The sequence below is a fragment of the Sinocyclocheilus grahami genome, unplaced genomic scaffold (genome assembly GCF_001515645.1).
Source record: "Sinocyclocheilus grahami isolate Dianchi unplaced genomic scaffold, SAMN03320097.WGS_v1.1 scaffold13.1, whole genome shotgun sequence".
NCBI classification, from domain to species: domain Eukaryota; kingdom Metazoa; phylum Chordata; class Actinopteri; order Cypriniformes; family Cyprinidae; genus Sinocyclocheilus; species Sinocyclocheilus grahami.
Window position 1 is genome coordinate 2,156,676 of NW_015505192.1, and position 18,945 is coordinate 2,175,620.

At 38.6% G+C, this 18,945-nt stretch overlaps 2 protein-coding genes and 1 long non-coding RNA gene across 3 annotated transcripts; 2 read left to right on the forward strand and 1 right to left on the reverse strand.

Annotated features, from left to right (window-relative positions):
* The first annotated feature begins 2,258 nt into the window (after nucleotides 1–2,258).
* Nucleotides 2,259–5,094, forward strand: LOC107599019 (insulin-like growth factor-binding protein 3). The gene is made up of 4 exons (XM_016290511.1): nucleotides 2,259–2,837; nucleotides 3,677–3,711; nucleotides 4,105–4,224; nucleotides 4,604–5,094. Exons 1-4 carry the CDS (start codon nucleotides 2,468–2,470, stop codon nucleotides 4,715–4,717), a joined length of 639 nt encoding a protein of 212 aa, XP_016145997.1. The 5' UTR covers nucleotides 2,259–2,467; the 3' UTR covers nucleotides 4,718–5,094.
* On the reverse strand, nucleotides 4,679–9,356 carry LOC107599039 (uncharacterized). The gene is made up of 3 exons (XR_001610630.1): nucleotides 9,284–9,356; nucleotides 7,918–7,963; nucleotides 4,679–4,745 (listed from the first exon to the last, which is right to left on the reverse strand). It is a non-coding gene; the product is annotated as an uncharacterized lncRNA (long non-coding RNA).
* A 7-nt stretch (nucleotides 9,357–9,363) lies between these two features.
* Nucleotides 9,364–17,972, forward strand: LOC107598997 (phosphatidylinositol 5-phosphate 4-kinase type-2 gamma). The gene is made up of 10 exons (XM_016290484.1): nucleotides 9,364–9,769; nucleotides 12,617–12,714; nucleotides 12,963–13,059; nucleotides 13,255–13,401; nucleotides 15,359–15,505; nucleotides 16,784–16,822; nucleotides 16,907–17,020; nucleotides 17,110–17,374; nucleotides 17,499–17,602; nucleotides 17,708–17,972. The coding sequence occupies exons 1-10, from the start codon at nucleotides 9,608–9,610 to the stop codon at nucleotides 17,786–17,788; spliced, it is 1,254 nt and encodes a 417-aa protein (XP_016145970.1). The 5' UTR covers nucleotides 9,364–9,607; the 3' UTR covers nucleotides 17,789–17,972.
* Nucleotides 17,973–18,945: the final 973 nt, after the last annotated feature.

Consider the following 18,945-nt stretch of genomic DNA (forward strand, 5'->3'; position numbering starts at 1 on the left):
CTAAGGGCCCCTTATAATGGTTACTCATAGTGACTGCAGGAGTGGAATGTACTATACTGCAAGCGAGCATGACATCTGAAAGACAGGATGATGCATGCATCTTAATTTTGGTATAAGTTACACTGAGAAACTGCTGACAAATGGAAGCAGTGAGGTTTAAAAAGAAACACAAGGGCTGACTTGTAGACAGACATGAGGAGGAAAATCGTGTAATCTGGTGAATCTGGAAGCAGAGAGACCCCATCAGTTTGGCACGCTTCTTGGAACATTCTCCAGCCAGAACATGTGGAAACAGAGAACGGGGTCGTGCTGTGCCACGGATGGGAATGTCAGACAGCAGGTGATTTTTTTGCATTCTTTGCCAAGACTAATCAGCTCTAATAAGAGAACATCAGCCAGCCGACATCTCCCCAAACAAGGAACACTCCAACCTTTTGTGCTTTCGAGAAGTTAAATAACTATAGTAGGCCTATCAAATCGGGATTGTTCAATGGTATTCGTAACCGATAAACAGAACTATTCTGCAGCATAGACAGACACTCAGAAGGCAAACGTGTTTGTGTTAAAAAGAACTATGACCACACATGTCAATATCGTAAGATAATCATCTAAATCCTGTTTGCCTTCTGCACTCATCTTTGACATCTTAACTTCCATCCTGCTTCACGACAACAACAAATAAACACCACTCTGTCCTTATTGAACCCTTTCAGCTGGGTGTGACCAGAAAGCAGGCTTTTGCATGTAAGAGACCCCATCAGATACATCTGCTTGGTGCATCCTGATGGTATAAATCTTGGCATAAACCCCTTGGCCAGTACGGACCAGTATTTTCATCGTCTTCTACAAAAGCACTCAGAGACTTCTCTGCACTAAAAGACTACTCATGAACTCTCGATTAATGGTATCTGGGCCAAAGGACAACTAGAACTTTATGAAGTCCACCAAAGAGATCAGATTTATCTGGTTGACTAGGCTGATGGTTAGCTGCTGGCATATATCGTCTTGTGTACATTCCAGTGAAAACACTGCCCCAATTATCCACACGGTCCCTTCTCCAAAATAAACTATTAAGCGGCAGAATCTCCTTTGGTTGAATCGCTGCATCATAAAGCAACGTTCTCAATGCAGGTGCTCATTCAATCCGCTTGTTAAGTCTGATGTCACGTGTCACTGGGTCCAAACGTTCTATCAAATCCCAAAAGCAAACAATAAACGGTGCTAATATTCACTCACAATGTGCTGTAATACTACTGAAAAATCATGATGCTAACTTTTATCTCCATACAGAAATCTCAGATGGCCAGACAGCGTTTATCTTTTATGAATTATTAAAATATTGGTGCCCAGGACACCATGAGCCCAGTGACTGTAATTTATACCTTTAGTTTTTAAAGTTTTTAGTTTGAATGTGTGAATAAATAGTGCTTATAAACGGCTGTTGAGATTGAGTGCTCTCAATTGAAACAAGTAGAGGCTTGGACCCAGAAACTGTATTTCTTGTGTCACAACTTAACATGTTGTTGAAAAACAGATTAAATTTTTTTTTTTACTTTTTGGCTTTGTAATTCGTAACAAAATATTATTACTGGACCTTCTGTGATGTATGCCAGACTTTTACAATCATTTCGTTTGCTTAAACCCCATGCTCAAGTTCGTCTGCATCCATTTTTTTTAGTGCAATGCCCACATGTTAACATCCAATCAACAACCAAACCAAGAACCAAATCCCTGCTCTACATTTTGTCTTTTTCGATAATCTGTTATGTTCGGAAGTATGTCACGATACAGAAGAAAAGATCCTTCACCACTAGTGTTTCACAAGTAGTTTCTGCATCTGAAAAGGTTCAAAAAGTAACTAATACTACAATGATACATAAAACAGCTTGACTTCTATCAAGTGGCCAATCTTTTTAGCATTCTTAGAAGCAACAGGGTTAATGGTGCGACTCTCTCACAAGCAAATTACCGTAGTCGGCAGAGAAATGGAATCCCTCGCCTTCATTGTTACCATGGCAAAGATTACTAGAATGCTCTAACATTTTCACAGATGATGCAGAAAAAGTAACCATCATATAGCCAGAGTAAGTATCCTGGGCAAAGGAATGTTTCCAGATACAATAATGGGTTGAAAGCTGGAGAAGTGCTTGATGATTTCTAAAAGGAAAAATAATCTCTCTTTCTCTCCACCCCCTTACACATTCTCTCTCCCTCTCTCTGTCTCTCAGTCCCAGCCCCTGAAGGTGTCATAACTGTGCTCTCTCCCTCTCGCTCTCTATCACCGCCTTTCAAATCTTTAAAAGCCGCTGCTTGCCGTTTCTCACTCGTTCTCGGTTTGTATCCTCTGGCATTGCAGGGGACTCCCGGCTCTCAGCCTCACTAAGCTGAAAAACGAGCAAAGAAACAGAGAGGGCAAAGAGAAACAGACTTCCAGAAATAGCATCAGCCACGTACGGCACAACCGAGCATGGGGAACCTGAGACCCAGACGCAAGATGTCCTTCCTTTCCAACTTGACGCCCGTTGTCCTGTTGCTGATCATCCACTGTGGATCCTGGTCTTTGGCGGGTCGCTTGGGCCCCAACAAAAACTGCCTGACCTGCAAAGATGGGCACCCCTTGGGTGCGGGCCGGACCTCCAGGGACCCGGCTGGGGCGCCCAGCACAATCGTGTTGGCATTGGGGGAGCCCTGTGGGGTTTACACCCTGAGCTGTGCCAAGGGGCTTCGCTGTGTACCCCCTCCACGTGAACACAGCCCCCTTCAGGCTCTGCTGCAGGGCAGAGGCTTCTGCACCAAACAGAGCAGAACGAGTCCCACCAAGAGGCCCCACCCCACAGGTAAGAGTTTCAGCCAGTGGAAGCCTTTGCAGTGGAAGCCCTTCCTCCGTCTTGTAGCTTTGCCGGCGTTGTGCCGTGCCGCATACGGTGAGAAAATGCAATGGGTAATCTGCTTTAACTACCACAGCGAAATAGCTCGAGGATGCATTTCAGGTTCAGATGTGCTGGCAAGTCGCTGTGCTGCAGTGTCCATATCAGAGGCTTGGTAGGATGACAAAACTCTAACTGAACCAAGGACATGTTCATAAAGTGCCGGGAATAGCTGCTGGTTTGCATGTGATGGCTGTAAATTCCTTCAGGGTGTAAAGGCATTTCTGTGATTTGAGGCTTTCGCATGTCGTAAATACACATGATGAAGATCACTTGTAATAATGGAAATTTTTATGAATGTGCAAGGGTTGTATACGAGTACAGATGTGTGTGTGTGTGGTTGTGTGACAGTATATGAATTTTGCCATGCATATGGACATCAGAACTATTCAGAGCAGAATAGAGAGGAGCAACAGAGGAGATAAAGTAATGTGTAATGTGTGTGTTCTTGAGTGTGTATCAGTGTCACCCACATTCCTACAGTGTCATTTCAAGTAGCAGGTGAAATGTAGTCATGCAGTCTCCACCTACTGTTTACTTTAGGTCATTACAACTTAAGAGAGCCTGTATTGTCAATTCATGAGAATTATTTGAGGAACTATTCCCTAAAAATGTGGGTTTGTCCAGTTTAAGTACCCCAAATCAAACAACAACTCTTAAATCACAGCTAAACATATTCATTTAGTCGAATCAGTTTGTAATGCCTTTTTCTCAAAAATGCAGTCATAATTCTGTATTATTTTTTACAGGGCCACATCCTTCGAATAGTGGTGAAATAGAAAAGGTGAGTCTATCCTTTGGTTTTTGTTTTCTATAATTAATGCTCACAATGTAAACAGCATGAACAAGACAAAAATCTACTGGAAAAGAGCTAATTATGTTCTATTATTAATTATGTTTTATATCAATTGTTAAATTAAAATTAAATGTTAAAGAGACGTCAGCTTGTGGCTGTTAAATTAAAGCAGAACCTTTATAATAATTATAGAATTTAATATAATTATTATTTTATATTATTACACCAAACTCATTTGTGTACCTCTAGGTTGCGCTATATACAAAAAAAAATCTGTCTCAGAACAGAATAGAACAATCAAAATGCCTCTTAGAAATATACATAATACAAATGCTTAGTATGGGGTATTCCAACATTTTGTTTTCAACACTTCCTCACCAGGCTCCCTGTTGTAAGCTGCTCAACACTGTCTTGCGGGGTCTCGAACTCACCATTTTCCAGTCGGATCGGGACATCTACATCCCGAACTGTGACACTCGTGGTTTCTACAGGAAAAAGCAGGTACTGGTTGACTAAATTAATATAATATCATGCAGGAATTAAATTTTCAAGATTCAAGTGGCTTTACTGACATGGTAAAAAGGCTTTACATGGCCAAAGAATTGGTAACATTATCATTTAGAAGGATCATTTTATCACCGTTTACTCTTATTGATAGGTCTTCTGTTTTTTTTTTTTTAAATAACAGTATCTACCTTACTTCCTTGTGGAAGTTCAGAAGCTGTTTTTCCAGCTTAGTTTCCATAAATGAACTGAGGAGGAAGTTTTGATATCTGAAGGTCACCATTATGAGCCATTTTGTATTGCGAATGACAACCTTTGACGGTGTGCACAGTTGAATGACGTATCAAAGCCAGAACAATCTCCTGTTGTCTTGTAGTGTCGGTCCTCTAAGGGCATGCAGCGTGGCCACTGCTGGTGCGTCGACGAGATGGGCAACACCGTTCCATCACGTGCCGGGGAGGATGGCATTTTACCATGTGATGGAGAGTGAGGGAAGCGACAGCCCCACAGCTCTGAGCCTGGAGGAGGAGGAGGGGTACAGGGAGAGGGGATGACTTCAGCTTGGTGCAAGACACTGCCTGACCAGGACACTCCAGGGATAAACCACTTGACATGGGAATGGGCCCTCACTCAGAACATCCAGACCACGTTCACTGCCATAAACTCGAATAAACAGCATCAGAACACTAATGACCACTACACCACATGAGCTTAAGTTGGGATAGATCAGCTGTTACAGAGAGCTATTTAATTCCTGTACTCCTTTTTTGTTCATATGACACTCTGACCGCAAACGCACGTCGTGGATTATTTGTACATAAGTGAGGTTATTGTGGTTGGTCGTGTCATGAGGTGGAATATTCTTGAATGCTGATGGCTGTTACCTTTTTCGAGAACTATCTATCTATCTATCTATCTATCTATCTATCTATCTATCTATCTATCTATCTATCTATCTATCTATCTATCTATCTATCTATCTATCGTTTGTTTTTCCATTTAATATATATATATATATATATATATATATATATATATAAAATTTGTTGATCTATTTAATGAATTACGATGCCATGTATTTTTATATTGTCAGCAGTTTTTCATTGTCAAAACAGAGCTTATTTTATTTGCTAAGAGAGTGAGCGCCATGCGTTGGTGTCACCATAAAAAGGGATTAAAAACAAAAATACAATTTAAGCACACCCTTAAGAGCATTTACTGCTGTACATGTGTTTCTGTTTTTTTTATATAATTTTTGTTATTTTATGTCACAGTTGTTTCATTATTTATGTTGATCCTTCAGTATTGGAAAGTGTTACTATATCGCTTAATTTTCTATATTTCAGATGGTATTCTGGGTATTTTGTTCAGAACTCTGTGTATTTTCATTCCCAAAATGCATTGAGAAAAAAAGTGCACAAAATAATGTCTGATCAATGTACTTCACACTGATTTTGTTTTATCAGTATATGTGCCAGTAGTTGTGGGCCCTTGAAAAGGGACCCATTGCAAAAATTATAACGTGTGCAAGAACTATGAGACAAAATAAAAATGATACAGAGAAAAAATAAATGCATATGTTAATATAAAGACTGACTCTTTGCAGAATCTCATTAAGAAACCCACATGCATGAAACTGAATATGATAAATTATGAATACTACCAAATGCACATGCACAACTGAACATATTAAAAAAAAATTTAAAACCCAGAGGCGATGAATTAGCAAAGGCAACAAGAAGGAGCAGATGCTGCTGTTGGCTGCAAAGATACAGCCATATGCTCATACAAATGTCACATACAAATATCGCCTTGTGCATACTGAGCTACAGTGGGGAAAATATTTTTTTGATCCCCTGCTGATTTTGTAAGTTTGCCCACTTACAAAGAAATGAATTTAATAATTTTTATGGTAGATTTATTTTAATGTATAGAGACAGAATACCAAAAAAAATCCAGAAAAAACACATTATATAAAGGTTAGAAATTGATTTGCATTTCAGTGATTGAAATAAGTATTTGATCCCCAAGCAAAACATGACTAAGTACTTGGTGCAGAAGCCCTTGTTGGCAAGCAGAGGTAAGACGTTTTTTGTAGTTGGTCACCAGGTTTGCACACATCTCAGGAGGGATTTTGATCCACTCCTCTTTACAGATCCTCTCTAAATCGTTAAGGTTTCTTGGCTGTCATTTGGCAACTCGAAGTTTCAGCTCCCTCCACAGATTTTCTATTGAGGTCTGGAGACCGGTTAGGCCACTCCATGACCTTAAGGTGCTTCTTCTTGAGCCACTCCTTTGTTGCCTTGGCGGTATGTTTCGGGTCATTGTCATGCTGGAAGACCTATCTTCGGTGTTCTGGCTGAGGGAAGGAGGTTCTCGTCCAAGATTTTACAGTACATGGCTCCGTCCATTTGCCCCTCAATATGGTGAAGTCGTCCTGTACCCTTAGCAGAAAAACAGCCCCAAAGCATAATGTTTCCACCTCCGTGCTTGACTGTAGGGATGGTGTTCTTGGGGTCATAGTCAGCATTTCTCTTCCTCCAAACACGGCGAGTCGAGTTAATGCCAAAGAGCTCAATTTTGGTCTCATCTGACCACAGCACTTTCTCCCAAGTCTTTTCTGAATCATTTAGATATTCTTTGGCAAACTTTAAATGGGCCTGTACATGTGCCTTCTTGAGCAGGGGGACCTTGCGGGCACTGCAGGATTTCAGTCCATTCCGGCATAGTGTGTTACCAATGTTTTGCTTGGTGACTGTGGTCCCGACTGCCTTAAGATCATTAACAAGCTCCTCCCGTGTAGTTCTGGGTTGATCCCTCACCTTTCTTATGATCATCCTTACCCCATGAGTCAAGATCTTGCACGGAGCTCCAGACCGAGGCCAATTGATGGTTGTTTTGTATTTCTTCCATTTCCGAATAATCGCACCAACAGTTGTCTCCTTCTCACCAAGCTTCTTGCTGATGGTCTTGTAGCCCATTCCAGCCTTGTGCAGATCTACAATCTTGTCTCTGACATCCTTTGACTGCTCTTTGGTCTTGCCCATGGTGGTGGGAGAGGTTGGAATGGAAGATACAGACTGTGTGGACAGGTGTCTTATACAGCTAACGAGCTGATATTAGGAGTAACTTCTTTAAGTGGCAGGACTAATCTGTGTTCCACATGGGCACATAACCAATCTGTGGGAGCCAGAATTCTTGCTGGTTGGTAGGGGATCAAATAATTATTTCACTCACTGAAATGCAAATCAATTTCTAGCCTTTATATAATGTGTTTTTTCTGGATTTTTTGGTTAATATTCTTTCTCTATCCGTTAAAATAAACCTACCATATAATTACAGACCCTTCATTTCTTTGTAAGTGGGCAAACTTACAAAATCAGCAGGGGATCAAATAAATATTTTCCCCACTGTATGGTGACTGTGCATTTTTGCGAGCCCAGAACAGATTTTGCTTACTAAAAATAACTTTATGCTTTATCAGGGTAGAATATTTTGTTATATCAGCCAAGCAGTTACATATAATGCTATTTATAGAGTCCAGTTTTCATGAATATAAAGGAAAGATTAAATATTGCTGGAGCTTTAGTGCCAAGACAGATTCATGCACATATATACTCACACAACAATCCATATGCTTGTTTCCAAGGTAACAACATATAGCAGAATATAGCATATATCTGTGCTTACATCATGTCCTACTTTGTACCACTGTCACTTGGAGAGTTTATTCGCCCTGTAACGAAAGCAACATTTTTGAATGCATTATTCGCTGTGTCGAATCTAGTTATCAAAAACTATGGAAGCCAAAATATAGAATCTGCAAAGGAAGATATGACCAAATATATTTAAGTAGGCTATGTTTACCCACATACATTGCTGACATTAGATATACAATCATTCAAAAAACAAAAACAAAAAAAGTTCCATATTTTTTATGGTGAAGTGTACGATTTTCGGCAGCAAACAGAGCTGCAAAAAATAATGAATTTTCAAAAACGCTTCCCATGCATTTCGGCTATTGCTAGGACAACCCACTTTACGTGTTAAATGATAAGTAGACTAATTATAGCTCATTTCGACAGATTTTAGGAAAATGTGCGTTGTGTTTACCTGTGTAAAAGTTCACAATGCTAGCATGGCTTGGGTGGTTGCCAGAGTGCTGCTATGTGATTTCTCTCATTTCGCGCATTGTTATGCAGGCAGGTGGTTGCTCACTGGCCCAAACGTCAAACAACTCCACTCCAAAAGTCTACTGATATTCTGATCTCTACTACGGCTGAGTTCTTACTTCAGTCAAGCTAAATCGCCCCACTAGTTGAGGTATTTCTTGTGACGGGAAGTCAGATTCAATTTCGCGAATCGGTTCTTTCGAACGATTCTTTTCAAAGAACCAGATGATTCTTTCGTGTAGTTTACGTAGCCACTGGCGTGATGGCGTGCTACATTAAAGACTGTAGAATACCCTCTAAAATGTCTCAGTAAACCCATGTAGCACTATGCGTTTTTTCCCTTTCGATTAAGATGAATTATTATTGTTTATTGTAATTTTATGCATCCCAGCTCAGGTTGTCGCAGCCGTGATTCGGCTCAAATAGGCTAAATCCTATTGCAAGCCATTTAGAATCTAAATATAATTCGAATTTACATGAAACAATACTAATTCTCTTCTGGCTGAACATTTTTCGCACATTTTATTAGCCTTTTAGGCTAAATACAGCATGTTTCGTATTCATGTTGATAAAACTATGCTTTTCTTGATTTCTACGTCTTTCTATTTCTTGAAAACGACATCAAATTCTCGATTCGGCTCATTTTGTTTGGCATGTTTCCGCTCGAATCGCTGATTCGAGAACCGCTCGGACCGATTCAGTCCGATTCGAAAACTGACCGTTTTTTTTTTTGTTTGTTTTTTGAACCGCTTCAACCGATTCATTGAAAAGATCCACCTCAAAACAACGGTTCGTTCGGACATGTCAACCGCAGGAACGATTCAGACGAAGTTTAATAGTTATGGTTGGGTTAGCTTCGATATTGTTTCAGGGTCTCATCTCACCTGTACGTCCGCAAACTACGTGGCCTACACTCAGGTGAGAGTCTGACACATTCTTGCGGTTACAATATATCAAGCTCTGTTCCTCTGAACCTGTGGGAGGAGCATCTGTATCGCCGCTACACTTCAGCAACCTAGTGTTGTTCACTTCCATGAAGAATCGGTCCATCTGGGCCTGCAAACACAGCGGAAAACCGGCCTCCTCAGCATAGCGCTCGTGTTGTTTTCGACCTTTGATTGTCAGCTAGAGGAACCGGAGCAGCAACAGAGGGAGGCGGATCCGAGAGGAAAAGAGACCGCTGTGTATGTTACAGGGGAGTGACCGTGATGATGGCGTCCCTCGGTAACACCGGCAGCGCCTCCAGCCCGATGGTCATGCTCGCCCCCAAAACCAAGACCAAAAAGAAACATTTCGTGCAGCAGAAGGTGAAAGTGTTCCGGGCGAGCGACCCGATGCTCAGCGTGTTCATGTGGGGCGTTAATCATTCGGTAAGGTGGTGTATGATTCACTTAACTTCCTACATCACACAACTGCCATTTTATGAGCTAACAGTTAGCTGCAAGTACGTATGCTGGGGAATAGAGATCTTTATATGCATTATCTATTATTTAAGTGCATGATTTGTGTATATTGTTGATATGGATTTTGGCAAACCGGACACATTGTTTCATTGCACGCGGCGGATTTGCAACTGTCTGTTGTTAGCGATGTTCGATTTGCGAACGAGTCGTTCTTTTGAGTCGGATCTTTGAAATAGAGTTGGTTCACAACGCTAGTTTCTCGACGATTGGTCTCAAATCGGGCCAAGCAGTTCACCCGATTCTGGGCATTGTTTTACTTTTAGTATTGTTTAATTGACATGCAAATCGTATTTAGGTTCTAAATGACTTTGTTTTTATTATTTGAATTGCTTATGCAACGAATTTAACTGGGACATATGAAATTACAATAATCACTCATGTAATACGTACGAAAATAAAACATTTGAATCATATGTACCTATATATGTAACTCTGATTGAACGTTTTAAATAATATTCATCACCGGAATGACGGACCAACGGATTATGTACTTAACGTCACGAGTTAAACGAATCACTGAATCATTTCTTTGAACGGTTCTTTAACACTGTTCGAAAGAGCCGTTTGGCAAATGAGTCAGATTTCATATGACTAACTGGTGTAGAGAAAGTAACTCGTCGAAATATGCTTTTAATATCTTAACTTTGTCTTGTCTATATAATGTTTTTCTGCATTTAAATGTTTCATGCAAAAAAAAAAAACAATTTAGTAAAAATTCACGACTCTAATATGGCTAAATCATAGTGTTTTTAATTATGACTGAAATTCCTAAAGGAATCCTGTAAACGTTCATTTTTTGGGGATCCTGGAGGAAGTGATTGCTTTTAGAGGGATTTTATGTTATTTGAAGCATTTGGTTGTTGCCAGAGATGGGCAGTATTTTAATGAAATGTATTTAAAATGCGTTTTTGAGTATTTTGTATTTTGTTGGACAAAAAAAAAATCAAATGTGCTAATAGTACATCCAGCTAAAGCCTATCACAGTTTTTGGCTAGATTCAGGCGAATCAATTCGTTCGCGGTTCCATCTTCCAACTGGAAAAAAAAACAAAACAAAACAATGAAAGAAGCTGTTTTGGTGCTCAGTGCAAACTGGCCAAGTATGTGCTAAAATATATTCTATCAGATATTGCTCTCTAAATGTTATTACAGGACAGAAGGAAAAGCTGTGCTGCTCTACAACTTAGCTTTTTATGTGAAGGACTCGGGGCAGTTTTGCTGGGAAAATTCAGGGAAAGGGAAATGATCATAACAGTGCAATTTTAATGAACCTCATCTGTTGACATGATGTTGGTGAATCACATTGGCCAATTTGGCTGTCACTCGCTTGCATTACTATGGAGTGTGTGCAAGAGCATGAGCAATAAGTTGCTGGCCACAGCTCACTTAATGGCCACCGGTGTCGCTATAACAAGGGTTCCTGAATTCTACATATAATTAACAGCTAAATAGCTTAACAGCTAAATATCAGCATTTTCAGGAGTTAATCTCGAATGTGTTGAGAGTAAAAATAGCTTGGCGGTATGACGATTTCGCAGAACTGCTTAATTTTTGGCACGCTGATAAAGAAACGATAAAGAAACATGAAAAAATAAAGTTTAGGCATGCTTGATGGTATTCAAGAAAACATAGTCTGTTGTGTCTTAAGTGAACATTAGAAATGAGAAGAAAAATGGATCAGTTTATTGGCTATATTGTCTAGTGTTAGGGTTAAAGAATTGATGTTTAGAAGTTGTTCAACTTGAGAAGCACTTCTTTCTCTTATGTGTGTATTTAAAGGGTTAGTTCACCCAAAAATAAAAATTCTGTCATTAATTACTCACCCTCATGTTGTTCGAAACCCGTAAGACCTTCGTTCATCTTCTGAACACAATTTAAGATATTTTTGATGAAATCTGAGGGCTCTCTGACCCTCCCATAGACGGCAAGGTAACTACCACGTTCAAGGTCCAGAAAAATACCAAGATGATCGACAAAGTAGTCCGTGTGACATCAGTGGTTCAACTGTAATGTTACGAAGCTACGAGAATGCATTTTTGCGCAGAGAAAACAATAATAACGACTTTATTCCACATTTTCGTCTCTACTGCGTCACTTGTGGATGCGTGTTCACGACAGTATCATGACGCGAACGTGTGGTGGCGCCGGTGCTGACCCAGATCCGGCGTAATGTCCAAAAGTGACGAAAATGTGGAATAAAGTCGTTATTTTTGTTTTCTTTGTGCAAAAAAGTATTCTCATAGCTTCGTAGCTTTGGTCAGAGAGCCCTCAGATTTCATCAAAAATATCTTAAATTGTGTTCTGAAGATGAACGAAGGTCTTACGGGTTTCGAACAACACAAGGGTGATTAATTAATGACAGAATTTTCATTTTTGGGTGAACTAACCCTTTATCTCCAGTATTACTAAATGTATCTCTTGCACTTCAAATGATTGCTTCTAAATATTGTTTGTATTTTCAAATTACAAATGACTTGTATTTTAAATACATTTCTCACACCAGTATTATTTTGTATTATAAATTAAATGCATTTGATGAACACGTATTTGTAATTTGTAGCAAAATACTTTTTGATGTATTTGTGCCCGTCTCTGGTTGTTGCATAATTGCAAGCCTGGGAAATCTTCATGCAATGACGTGTTAGAAGAAGCCGTATATAAGCATTGAGTCATGCAGCGTTAGGATATGGAAAATCTGCGAGTGCAAAGTTCATTTCAGTTGCAAAAAGTTGTTTTTCCTAAACTGTTTTTCCAGATAAATGATTTGAATCAAGTTCCAGTGCCTGTCATGCTGCTCCCTGACGACTTCAAGGCCAACACCAAAATTAAAGTGAACAACCATCTCTTCAACAAGTATTTATCAAAAGCACATCATTATTTTACACAGATTTTCATTGCACTGTGTTCGCTGTGTCTACAGCTGCATGTGAACTTGTTCTTAGAAGCAGGAACGTTTACATTCATTTAAATGAATTCTTGTGATGACAGTGAAAGAGTGTAAATGCCAGCTTTTTCTGCAGAACAGCCGTTCCATCTTCAGGTGAATGAGAACTTTTTTTTTTTTAAGTTTTAATATGAAATGATCATTCTCTGCCTTGCAGGGAGAATCTTCCAGGCCATTTTAAATTTAAGGAGTACTGTCCGCAAGTCTTCAGGAATCTCAGGGAGCGATTCGGAATTGAAGATCTTGACTACCAGGTGACCTTTTTACCTTTATTTAAAAAAAAATAAAAAACCTAAACTTTTTGTGCATTGCATTAATTGAGGAATCGGCTTCTATTTGGACATCAAACATTCAAAGTTCTCAAATACATGTGAGCAGTTGTTGTCACTTGTCAAACTGCTAAATTGGTCTGAATTTTTGTGCTTGTGTGCATGGATGGTTTCCATCAGGTGTCCCTGGCCCGCAGTGCTCCCATGAGAGGCGATGGACAGGGGGAAGGTCTTCTCTTCACGTCCTATGACCGTACACTGATAGTAAAGCAGATATCCAGTGAAGAAGTAGCTGATATGCATAACATTCTCTCCGAGTATCACCAGGTATCTCACAACATACTGGTCAGGACATGCACCGTTAAGTCACGCTATATCAAAAGTTATATTTAATCTAACAGATAGTTAATATCTGCTCAACTGCTGTATCCTTCATGAAAGTGTCTTATGCACATTGGTATTTGCATACAAGTAGGATTCTAGAAGTGGTGACAGATCTGAAACTAGTATGACAACCAAATTGTTAGGAGGCACTGTCTGATTTATTAAACTTTAGCTTCAAAAGCTGGTTGCAAACAATACAGGCACATTATATGACCAGCATTTGTGTTTCAATGTAAGCATTTTTGCTGTCCACTTCAACTGAAATGTATTTGTGTACCATTTTAGTTTACATATTACACAAGTTTGCTTGCGTTGGAGAAATAATCAGACAAAAGAATTCAGACTCCAGCTATTTTTATGTTTAATTACCCAGTTGGGATCTGCTGGTCTGTTGTTCATTTCCTCTTCACACTGTCACACAAAACTTGTTCAGTCACTATAGTCATTTTCATGTTCCATCACACTTCCTTGAAATAGGTAAATTTCTCTTTTAATAATTGACAATAAGCTTTTGTTCTGGGTGCTTATGGGTATAGTAAGCACCCAGAAAAATGGCGCCGGATGGGTTAGTAAATTGAAATGGGTAAATTGCTCTTTTAATAATTGACAATAAGCTTTTGTTCTGGGTGCTTATGGGTATAGTAAGTTGGTTTATGTTGTGTTTGTGGTTGATACAGCGGTAGTCTTAGATTGTGTACACCTTTTGGCATGCATATGGCATCATGATAAAGTTTTGGGTTATCATTGTGGTGTTATATTCACAGGTGTGTTTGTCATGAGTAGTTAATTTAGCCCACAGCTGAAATTGTCCAAAAACAGACACCATGAATGGTGTCCATCCTTAGATTTATTTATTTTATTTTAAATTTTTTGTGAAAGATATTCATACTTTTGTTCACTAAGGAGACATTAAATTAATCAAAATTGACAGTAAAGCCATTCATAATGTTACAAAAGATTTCTATTTCTATTTTCTTTCGTGAATCGTGAGAAAGGTGTCACAGTTTCCACTAAAATATTAAGCAGCATAACTGTTTTCAACATTTATAATAAGAAATGTTTCTTGAGCAGCAAATCAGTATATTAGAATGATTTCTGAAGGATCATGTGACACTGAAGACTGGAGTAATGATGCTGAAAATTCAGCTTTGCATCACGGGAATAAATGACATTTTCAAACATATTTTAATAGAAAACGGTTATTTTAAATTGTAATAATATTTGTACAGTATTTTTGATCAAATAAACACAGCCTTGGTAAGTATGAGAGACTTATTTTACAAACAATACAAGATACCAACTCCAAACTTTTGAGCAGTATTTAAATGTATTTGTATTTTTAGTCTTTTTTTGGATGTATATCTTTTTAAAACTCTTGTTTTTGTGCTTGTGTAAGTGTTGGGTTAGCGTCGCGTTTTGAGTGCCTCTGTATTGTTTGCAGTGCTGTGACGGCCATGAGATAAGTTTGTGTGAGTGGGTTTTTCAGTTTCCATTGTAGCAGAATGAGCAGATTTTAATCGAGACTGTGCTTCTGCATTTGCACTGCCTTTGCAGTATATTCACAACATGTCCTGAGGGTGCACTAGCACGTGTCCCAGACTCTATAATGACAAATTTCTTACTAAATGTTTAACTCTAAGCTAATATTTGTTTTTTAAGTGCTATTATCATGCATTTCCCTTCATATTCCATTCAGTTTTAGTTCAGCACTGCTGATAAGAAGTTAGTTTAGGTGTGCAGTGATGCAGAGAGGGAAAAACACTGTCATTTATTAAGCCTGTGGGCTTGTCATGGTGCTGCATGATGAACTGTGTTCCACTGAATGAACATTTTGACTCTGAAGCTTTATGGGTAAAAGTCCCAGAATATAATTCCATATGTTTTGTGTTGTGTCTCGCAGCATATCGTGAAGTGTCATGGCAGTACACTCCTCCCTCAGTTTCTGGGCATGTACCGGGTTACGGTGGAGAGTGAGGACACGTATCTGATCGTCATGAGGAACATGTTCAGCCACAGACTCATTGTCCACAGGAAATACGACCTAAAGGTAGGAACTGTTCCTGGCGGCTGAGATGAGATGTTGTTTCTTCAGGATTGTTTTAACTCTGATGCTGTGTGCCTGAACTTTTCATAGCGTGACTGATATTTGTCTTTGCACACATCATTAACTTCATGAGCATTGAGCTAACAGCACCTAAATCATGCAGCACATCCCCTTAGACCTGGTTTAAGAGATTTAGGTGGACATGATTGATGATTAGTTCATGAATAGTACCTCAGATGTAGCTGTTATTGAGGAACCGATTGCTGGGCTTCACTGTCAGAGTTGTAAATTGAAACTCTAAAATTGCATTCTTATGGATGAATTTCAATGAGAACACATTTTTTTCCATCCTGTTGAATAGGCAATACATTTATTGCAAAATAAAATTAAGAAAAATAATTAATATTATTATTATTAAGACTATACTAGTATCATATTTTTATATTTGCACTTCAGTAGCATGTTAGGATAGATTATACATGAATCAATTCAAACTGTCAGTAAATAAGTTCAGTACAATTATTAATATTTTGGTAATGTTCTTGTATTACATATTAATATTAATGGTATTACAGCTGTGAAACTACATACAAAAAATACACGTTCTGAGATATGAATTGTGAATTTTATTAACATTAATCGTCCCCCTCCCTTATTCACCTCAAAATTTTAAGGAAGCTGTGCCTCCCCTGACGAGCCGCCACTGTTTAGTACTCACATGCTGTGACAGCCGCTTTCTGTCCGTGTGCTTCAGATGTGTGCGCTCAGAAAACCGTATATCAGAAGTTTAAACTCATACGGTTTAAAACGCATGATTTCAGCGTGATAAACATGATAATCAGAACCAAAACAGAAGTTTTTTAGCAGGTATGAGCTGTAATGGCGCAGCTCTATTCTGAAAAAGCAGCAGCTAATTTGCATTTAAAGAGACATGCTCTAATACAGCGTGTTTCTGCTTCCACTCAAAATATGCATTTTCAAAATGATATAATAAATGATCTGTGGGGTATTTTGAGCTGAAACTTCACAGTTACATTCTGGGGACCCCTGAGATTTATATTACATATTGTAAAAATGGGCATAATATGCCACCTTTTAATGTCCAGACTTGTTTATTGCTATTTAGATTTTATGCCACAAGAGGGTGTGATTGCTCTCATGATGTACAACAGAGACTAATCCACAGCAATTGGTCTGTTAGAGCGTCTGATGCTGATACATTTAATGAAAGACACACTCAAGACTCTCTTAAAAAGAGTCTAACATTGTGTTTTTATTCAGGGCTCCCTGATAGACCGTGAGGCCAGTGACAAAGAGAAGGTAGGACGTCAGTCCAGATCATTTTCAAAGTTACCTGATGCAACATCAGACACAATTCTGACATTCTTACTACTTCTAATGCAGGTAAAAGAACTGCCGACTTTTAAAGACATGGATTTCAGAAATAACATGCAGAAGGTGTACGTGACAGAAGAGCAGAAAGAGAAGATTATGGAGAAACTAAACAGAGATGTAGAGGTAAAGACTTGTACTTTTAAAAATGTATATGTCATGATGAACTGTAAAAGGTTCTTAAATCCCTGCTCTTCATGTTCCTGTGACGATAGTTCCTGGTGAAGCTGAAGATAATGGACTACAGCCTGTTGTTAGGCCTCCATGACGTGGCACGTGGCGAGCGGGAGGAAGAGGAGGCCGAGGAGCCCAGCTGTGAAGATGACACTGATCCTGAAAACGGCCTTGCTCCAGCCGTGCAGGTGGGCTCGTACGGCACGTCGCCGGAGGGCATCGCCGGTTACATGAACTCCTTCAAACCCCTGGGACCTGGAGAATTTGACCCTTACATTGATGTATACGCTGTCAAAAGTGCCCCAGGTAAGTTCTGGCTGGTAAAACGGAGAGGAAGTTGAGGATATAGAGGGGAAACCACATGTGTTTAGCATGCATGGAAGAGGGAAGCGGGAAAAAAGGTCATATGCGTGTTTGTGTTGGATTCCAGGAGCGCCACAGAGGGAGGTGTATTTCATGGGCCTCATTGACGTGTTGACGCAGTACGACACTAAGAAGAAAGCTGCACACGCTGCAAAGACCGTTAAACATGGCGTGAGTGGAAAAACAATTTTAATGCACGCTCGTCCAGCATAATTTGCTTAATTCTGACTTGTATGAGGTTATAATAACATGACTCATCCTGTTCCTCCCTTTCAGGCTGGTGCTGAAATATCTACGGTTCATCCAGAGCAGTATGCCAAACGATTCCGTGAATTCATCTCCAATATTTTCGCATAACCACTTCTGGGTGTCTTTAGCAACACTTCAAGGTCACATTTCACCCCAAAATCAAAAGAGAAAAAAATTATATTTTGCATAAAGAAATTGGGTCTATTTTTAGGACCGGTAAGTTATTTTTCATTGTGACATTATTTTTATGACAATAAACACATATGCCCCTGTTACTATAATATGTCCAGATGTTTTTTTTTTGTGATTATCATTGCAGTAATAGTTAAAAAAAAAAAAATTTTTGTCCGTATATGTGTGTGTATATATATATATATACACACACACAGATAAAATAAATGTATTATTGATTTTCTTTAAAGTACTGTTATTGAGTGTGATTATAGCACAAATTGAAGCATTTCTTTTTATATATATATATATATATATATATATATATATACACACACAGACAATAATATTACTCAATTCAGTAATTTTTATTAATATTAGGTGAGGTGATATTATTATTTATATTACAAATGGAAGTATTTCTTATTTTAAAAAAATTTTGTTAATACAATTTACTATATTTTGTGTGTATGTACTGTGTGTGTGTGTATATATGCATGTATAAATGTATACATACAATATATATATATATATATACATACACATACACACACATTTTGCATTATTATAATGAGAATTTGGAGGGGAAATGTGTTTTATTATAAAAATAAAGTCTGAATTTTACAAAATCTTAATAGTGTTTAATAGATTAAATTTTTTTAAGCAAAATATAATATTTTAGTTTCTTTTTTTTATTCTAGGGTGACGTATGCACCGTTCTTCATGTGCGTCACAGGTTTTGTCAGATTCACTCAACATGTTTTTGCAGTCTGTATACTGCCGTCACATAGGTTGATTATTTTTTTTAGCCTCTCTTGGCTGTGCTTCATATTTTCATAACATGTTATTTAAGTACAACATGTTGACAGGAACTAGACATTCTCATCCACACTACATCTACATTCATTAAGTTTGTATTCACAAATGAATAACACTAGAATAGATTCACATGAAATCAGCGTGTGGCACAACCTACAAACATGGGAGCATTGCCTAATCTGTTAAGGAGACATAACTCCAAACCTGTAGCAGTGACATAATGTGTTCTTGGTATGGTCTCTCTCTTTCTTTGGACTTTGGCTTGGCAGAGAGAG

What these genes read in the sequence shown, in the direction of transcription:
- LOC107598997 (XM_016290484.1), top strand. Translation starts at nt 9,608, where the DNA reads ATGATGGCGTCCCTCGGTAACACCGGCAGCGCCTCCAGCCCGATGGTC. An exon ending in AGGCCAGTGACAAAGAGAAG is followed by an intron (nt 16,823 to 16,906) that starts GTAGGACGTCAG and finishes CTTCTAATGCAG; the next exon opens with GTAAAAGAACTGCCGACTTT. An exon ending in AACTAAACAGAGATGTAGAG is followed by an intron (nt 17,021 to 17,109) that starts GTAAAGACTTGT and finishes CTGTGACGATAG; the next exon opens with TTCCTGGTGAAGCTGAAGAT.
- LOC107599019 (XM_016290511.1), top strand. Translation starts at nt 2,468, where the DNA reads ATGGGGAACCTGAGACCCAGACGCAAGATGTCCTTCCTTTCCAACTTG. An exon ending in CAAGAGGCCCCACCCCACAG is followed by an intron (nt 2,838 to 3,676) that starts GTAAGAGTTTCA and finishes TATTTTTTACAG; the next exon opens with GGCCACATCCTTCGAATAGT. An exon ending in ATAGTGGTGAAATAGAAAAG is followed by an intron (nt 3,712 to 4,104) that starts GTGAGTCTATCC and finishes CTTCCTCACCAG; the next exon opens with GCTCCCTGTTGTAAGCTGCT.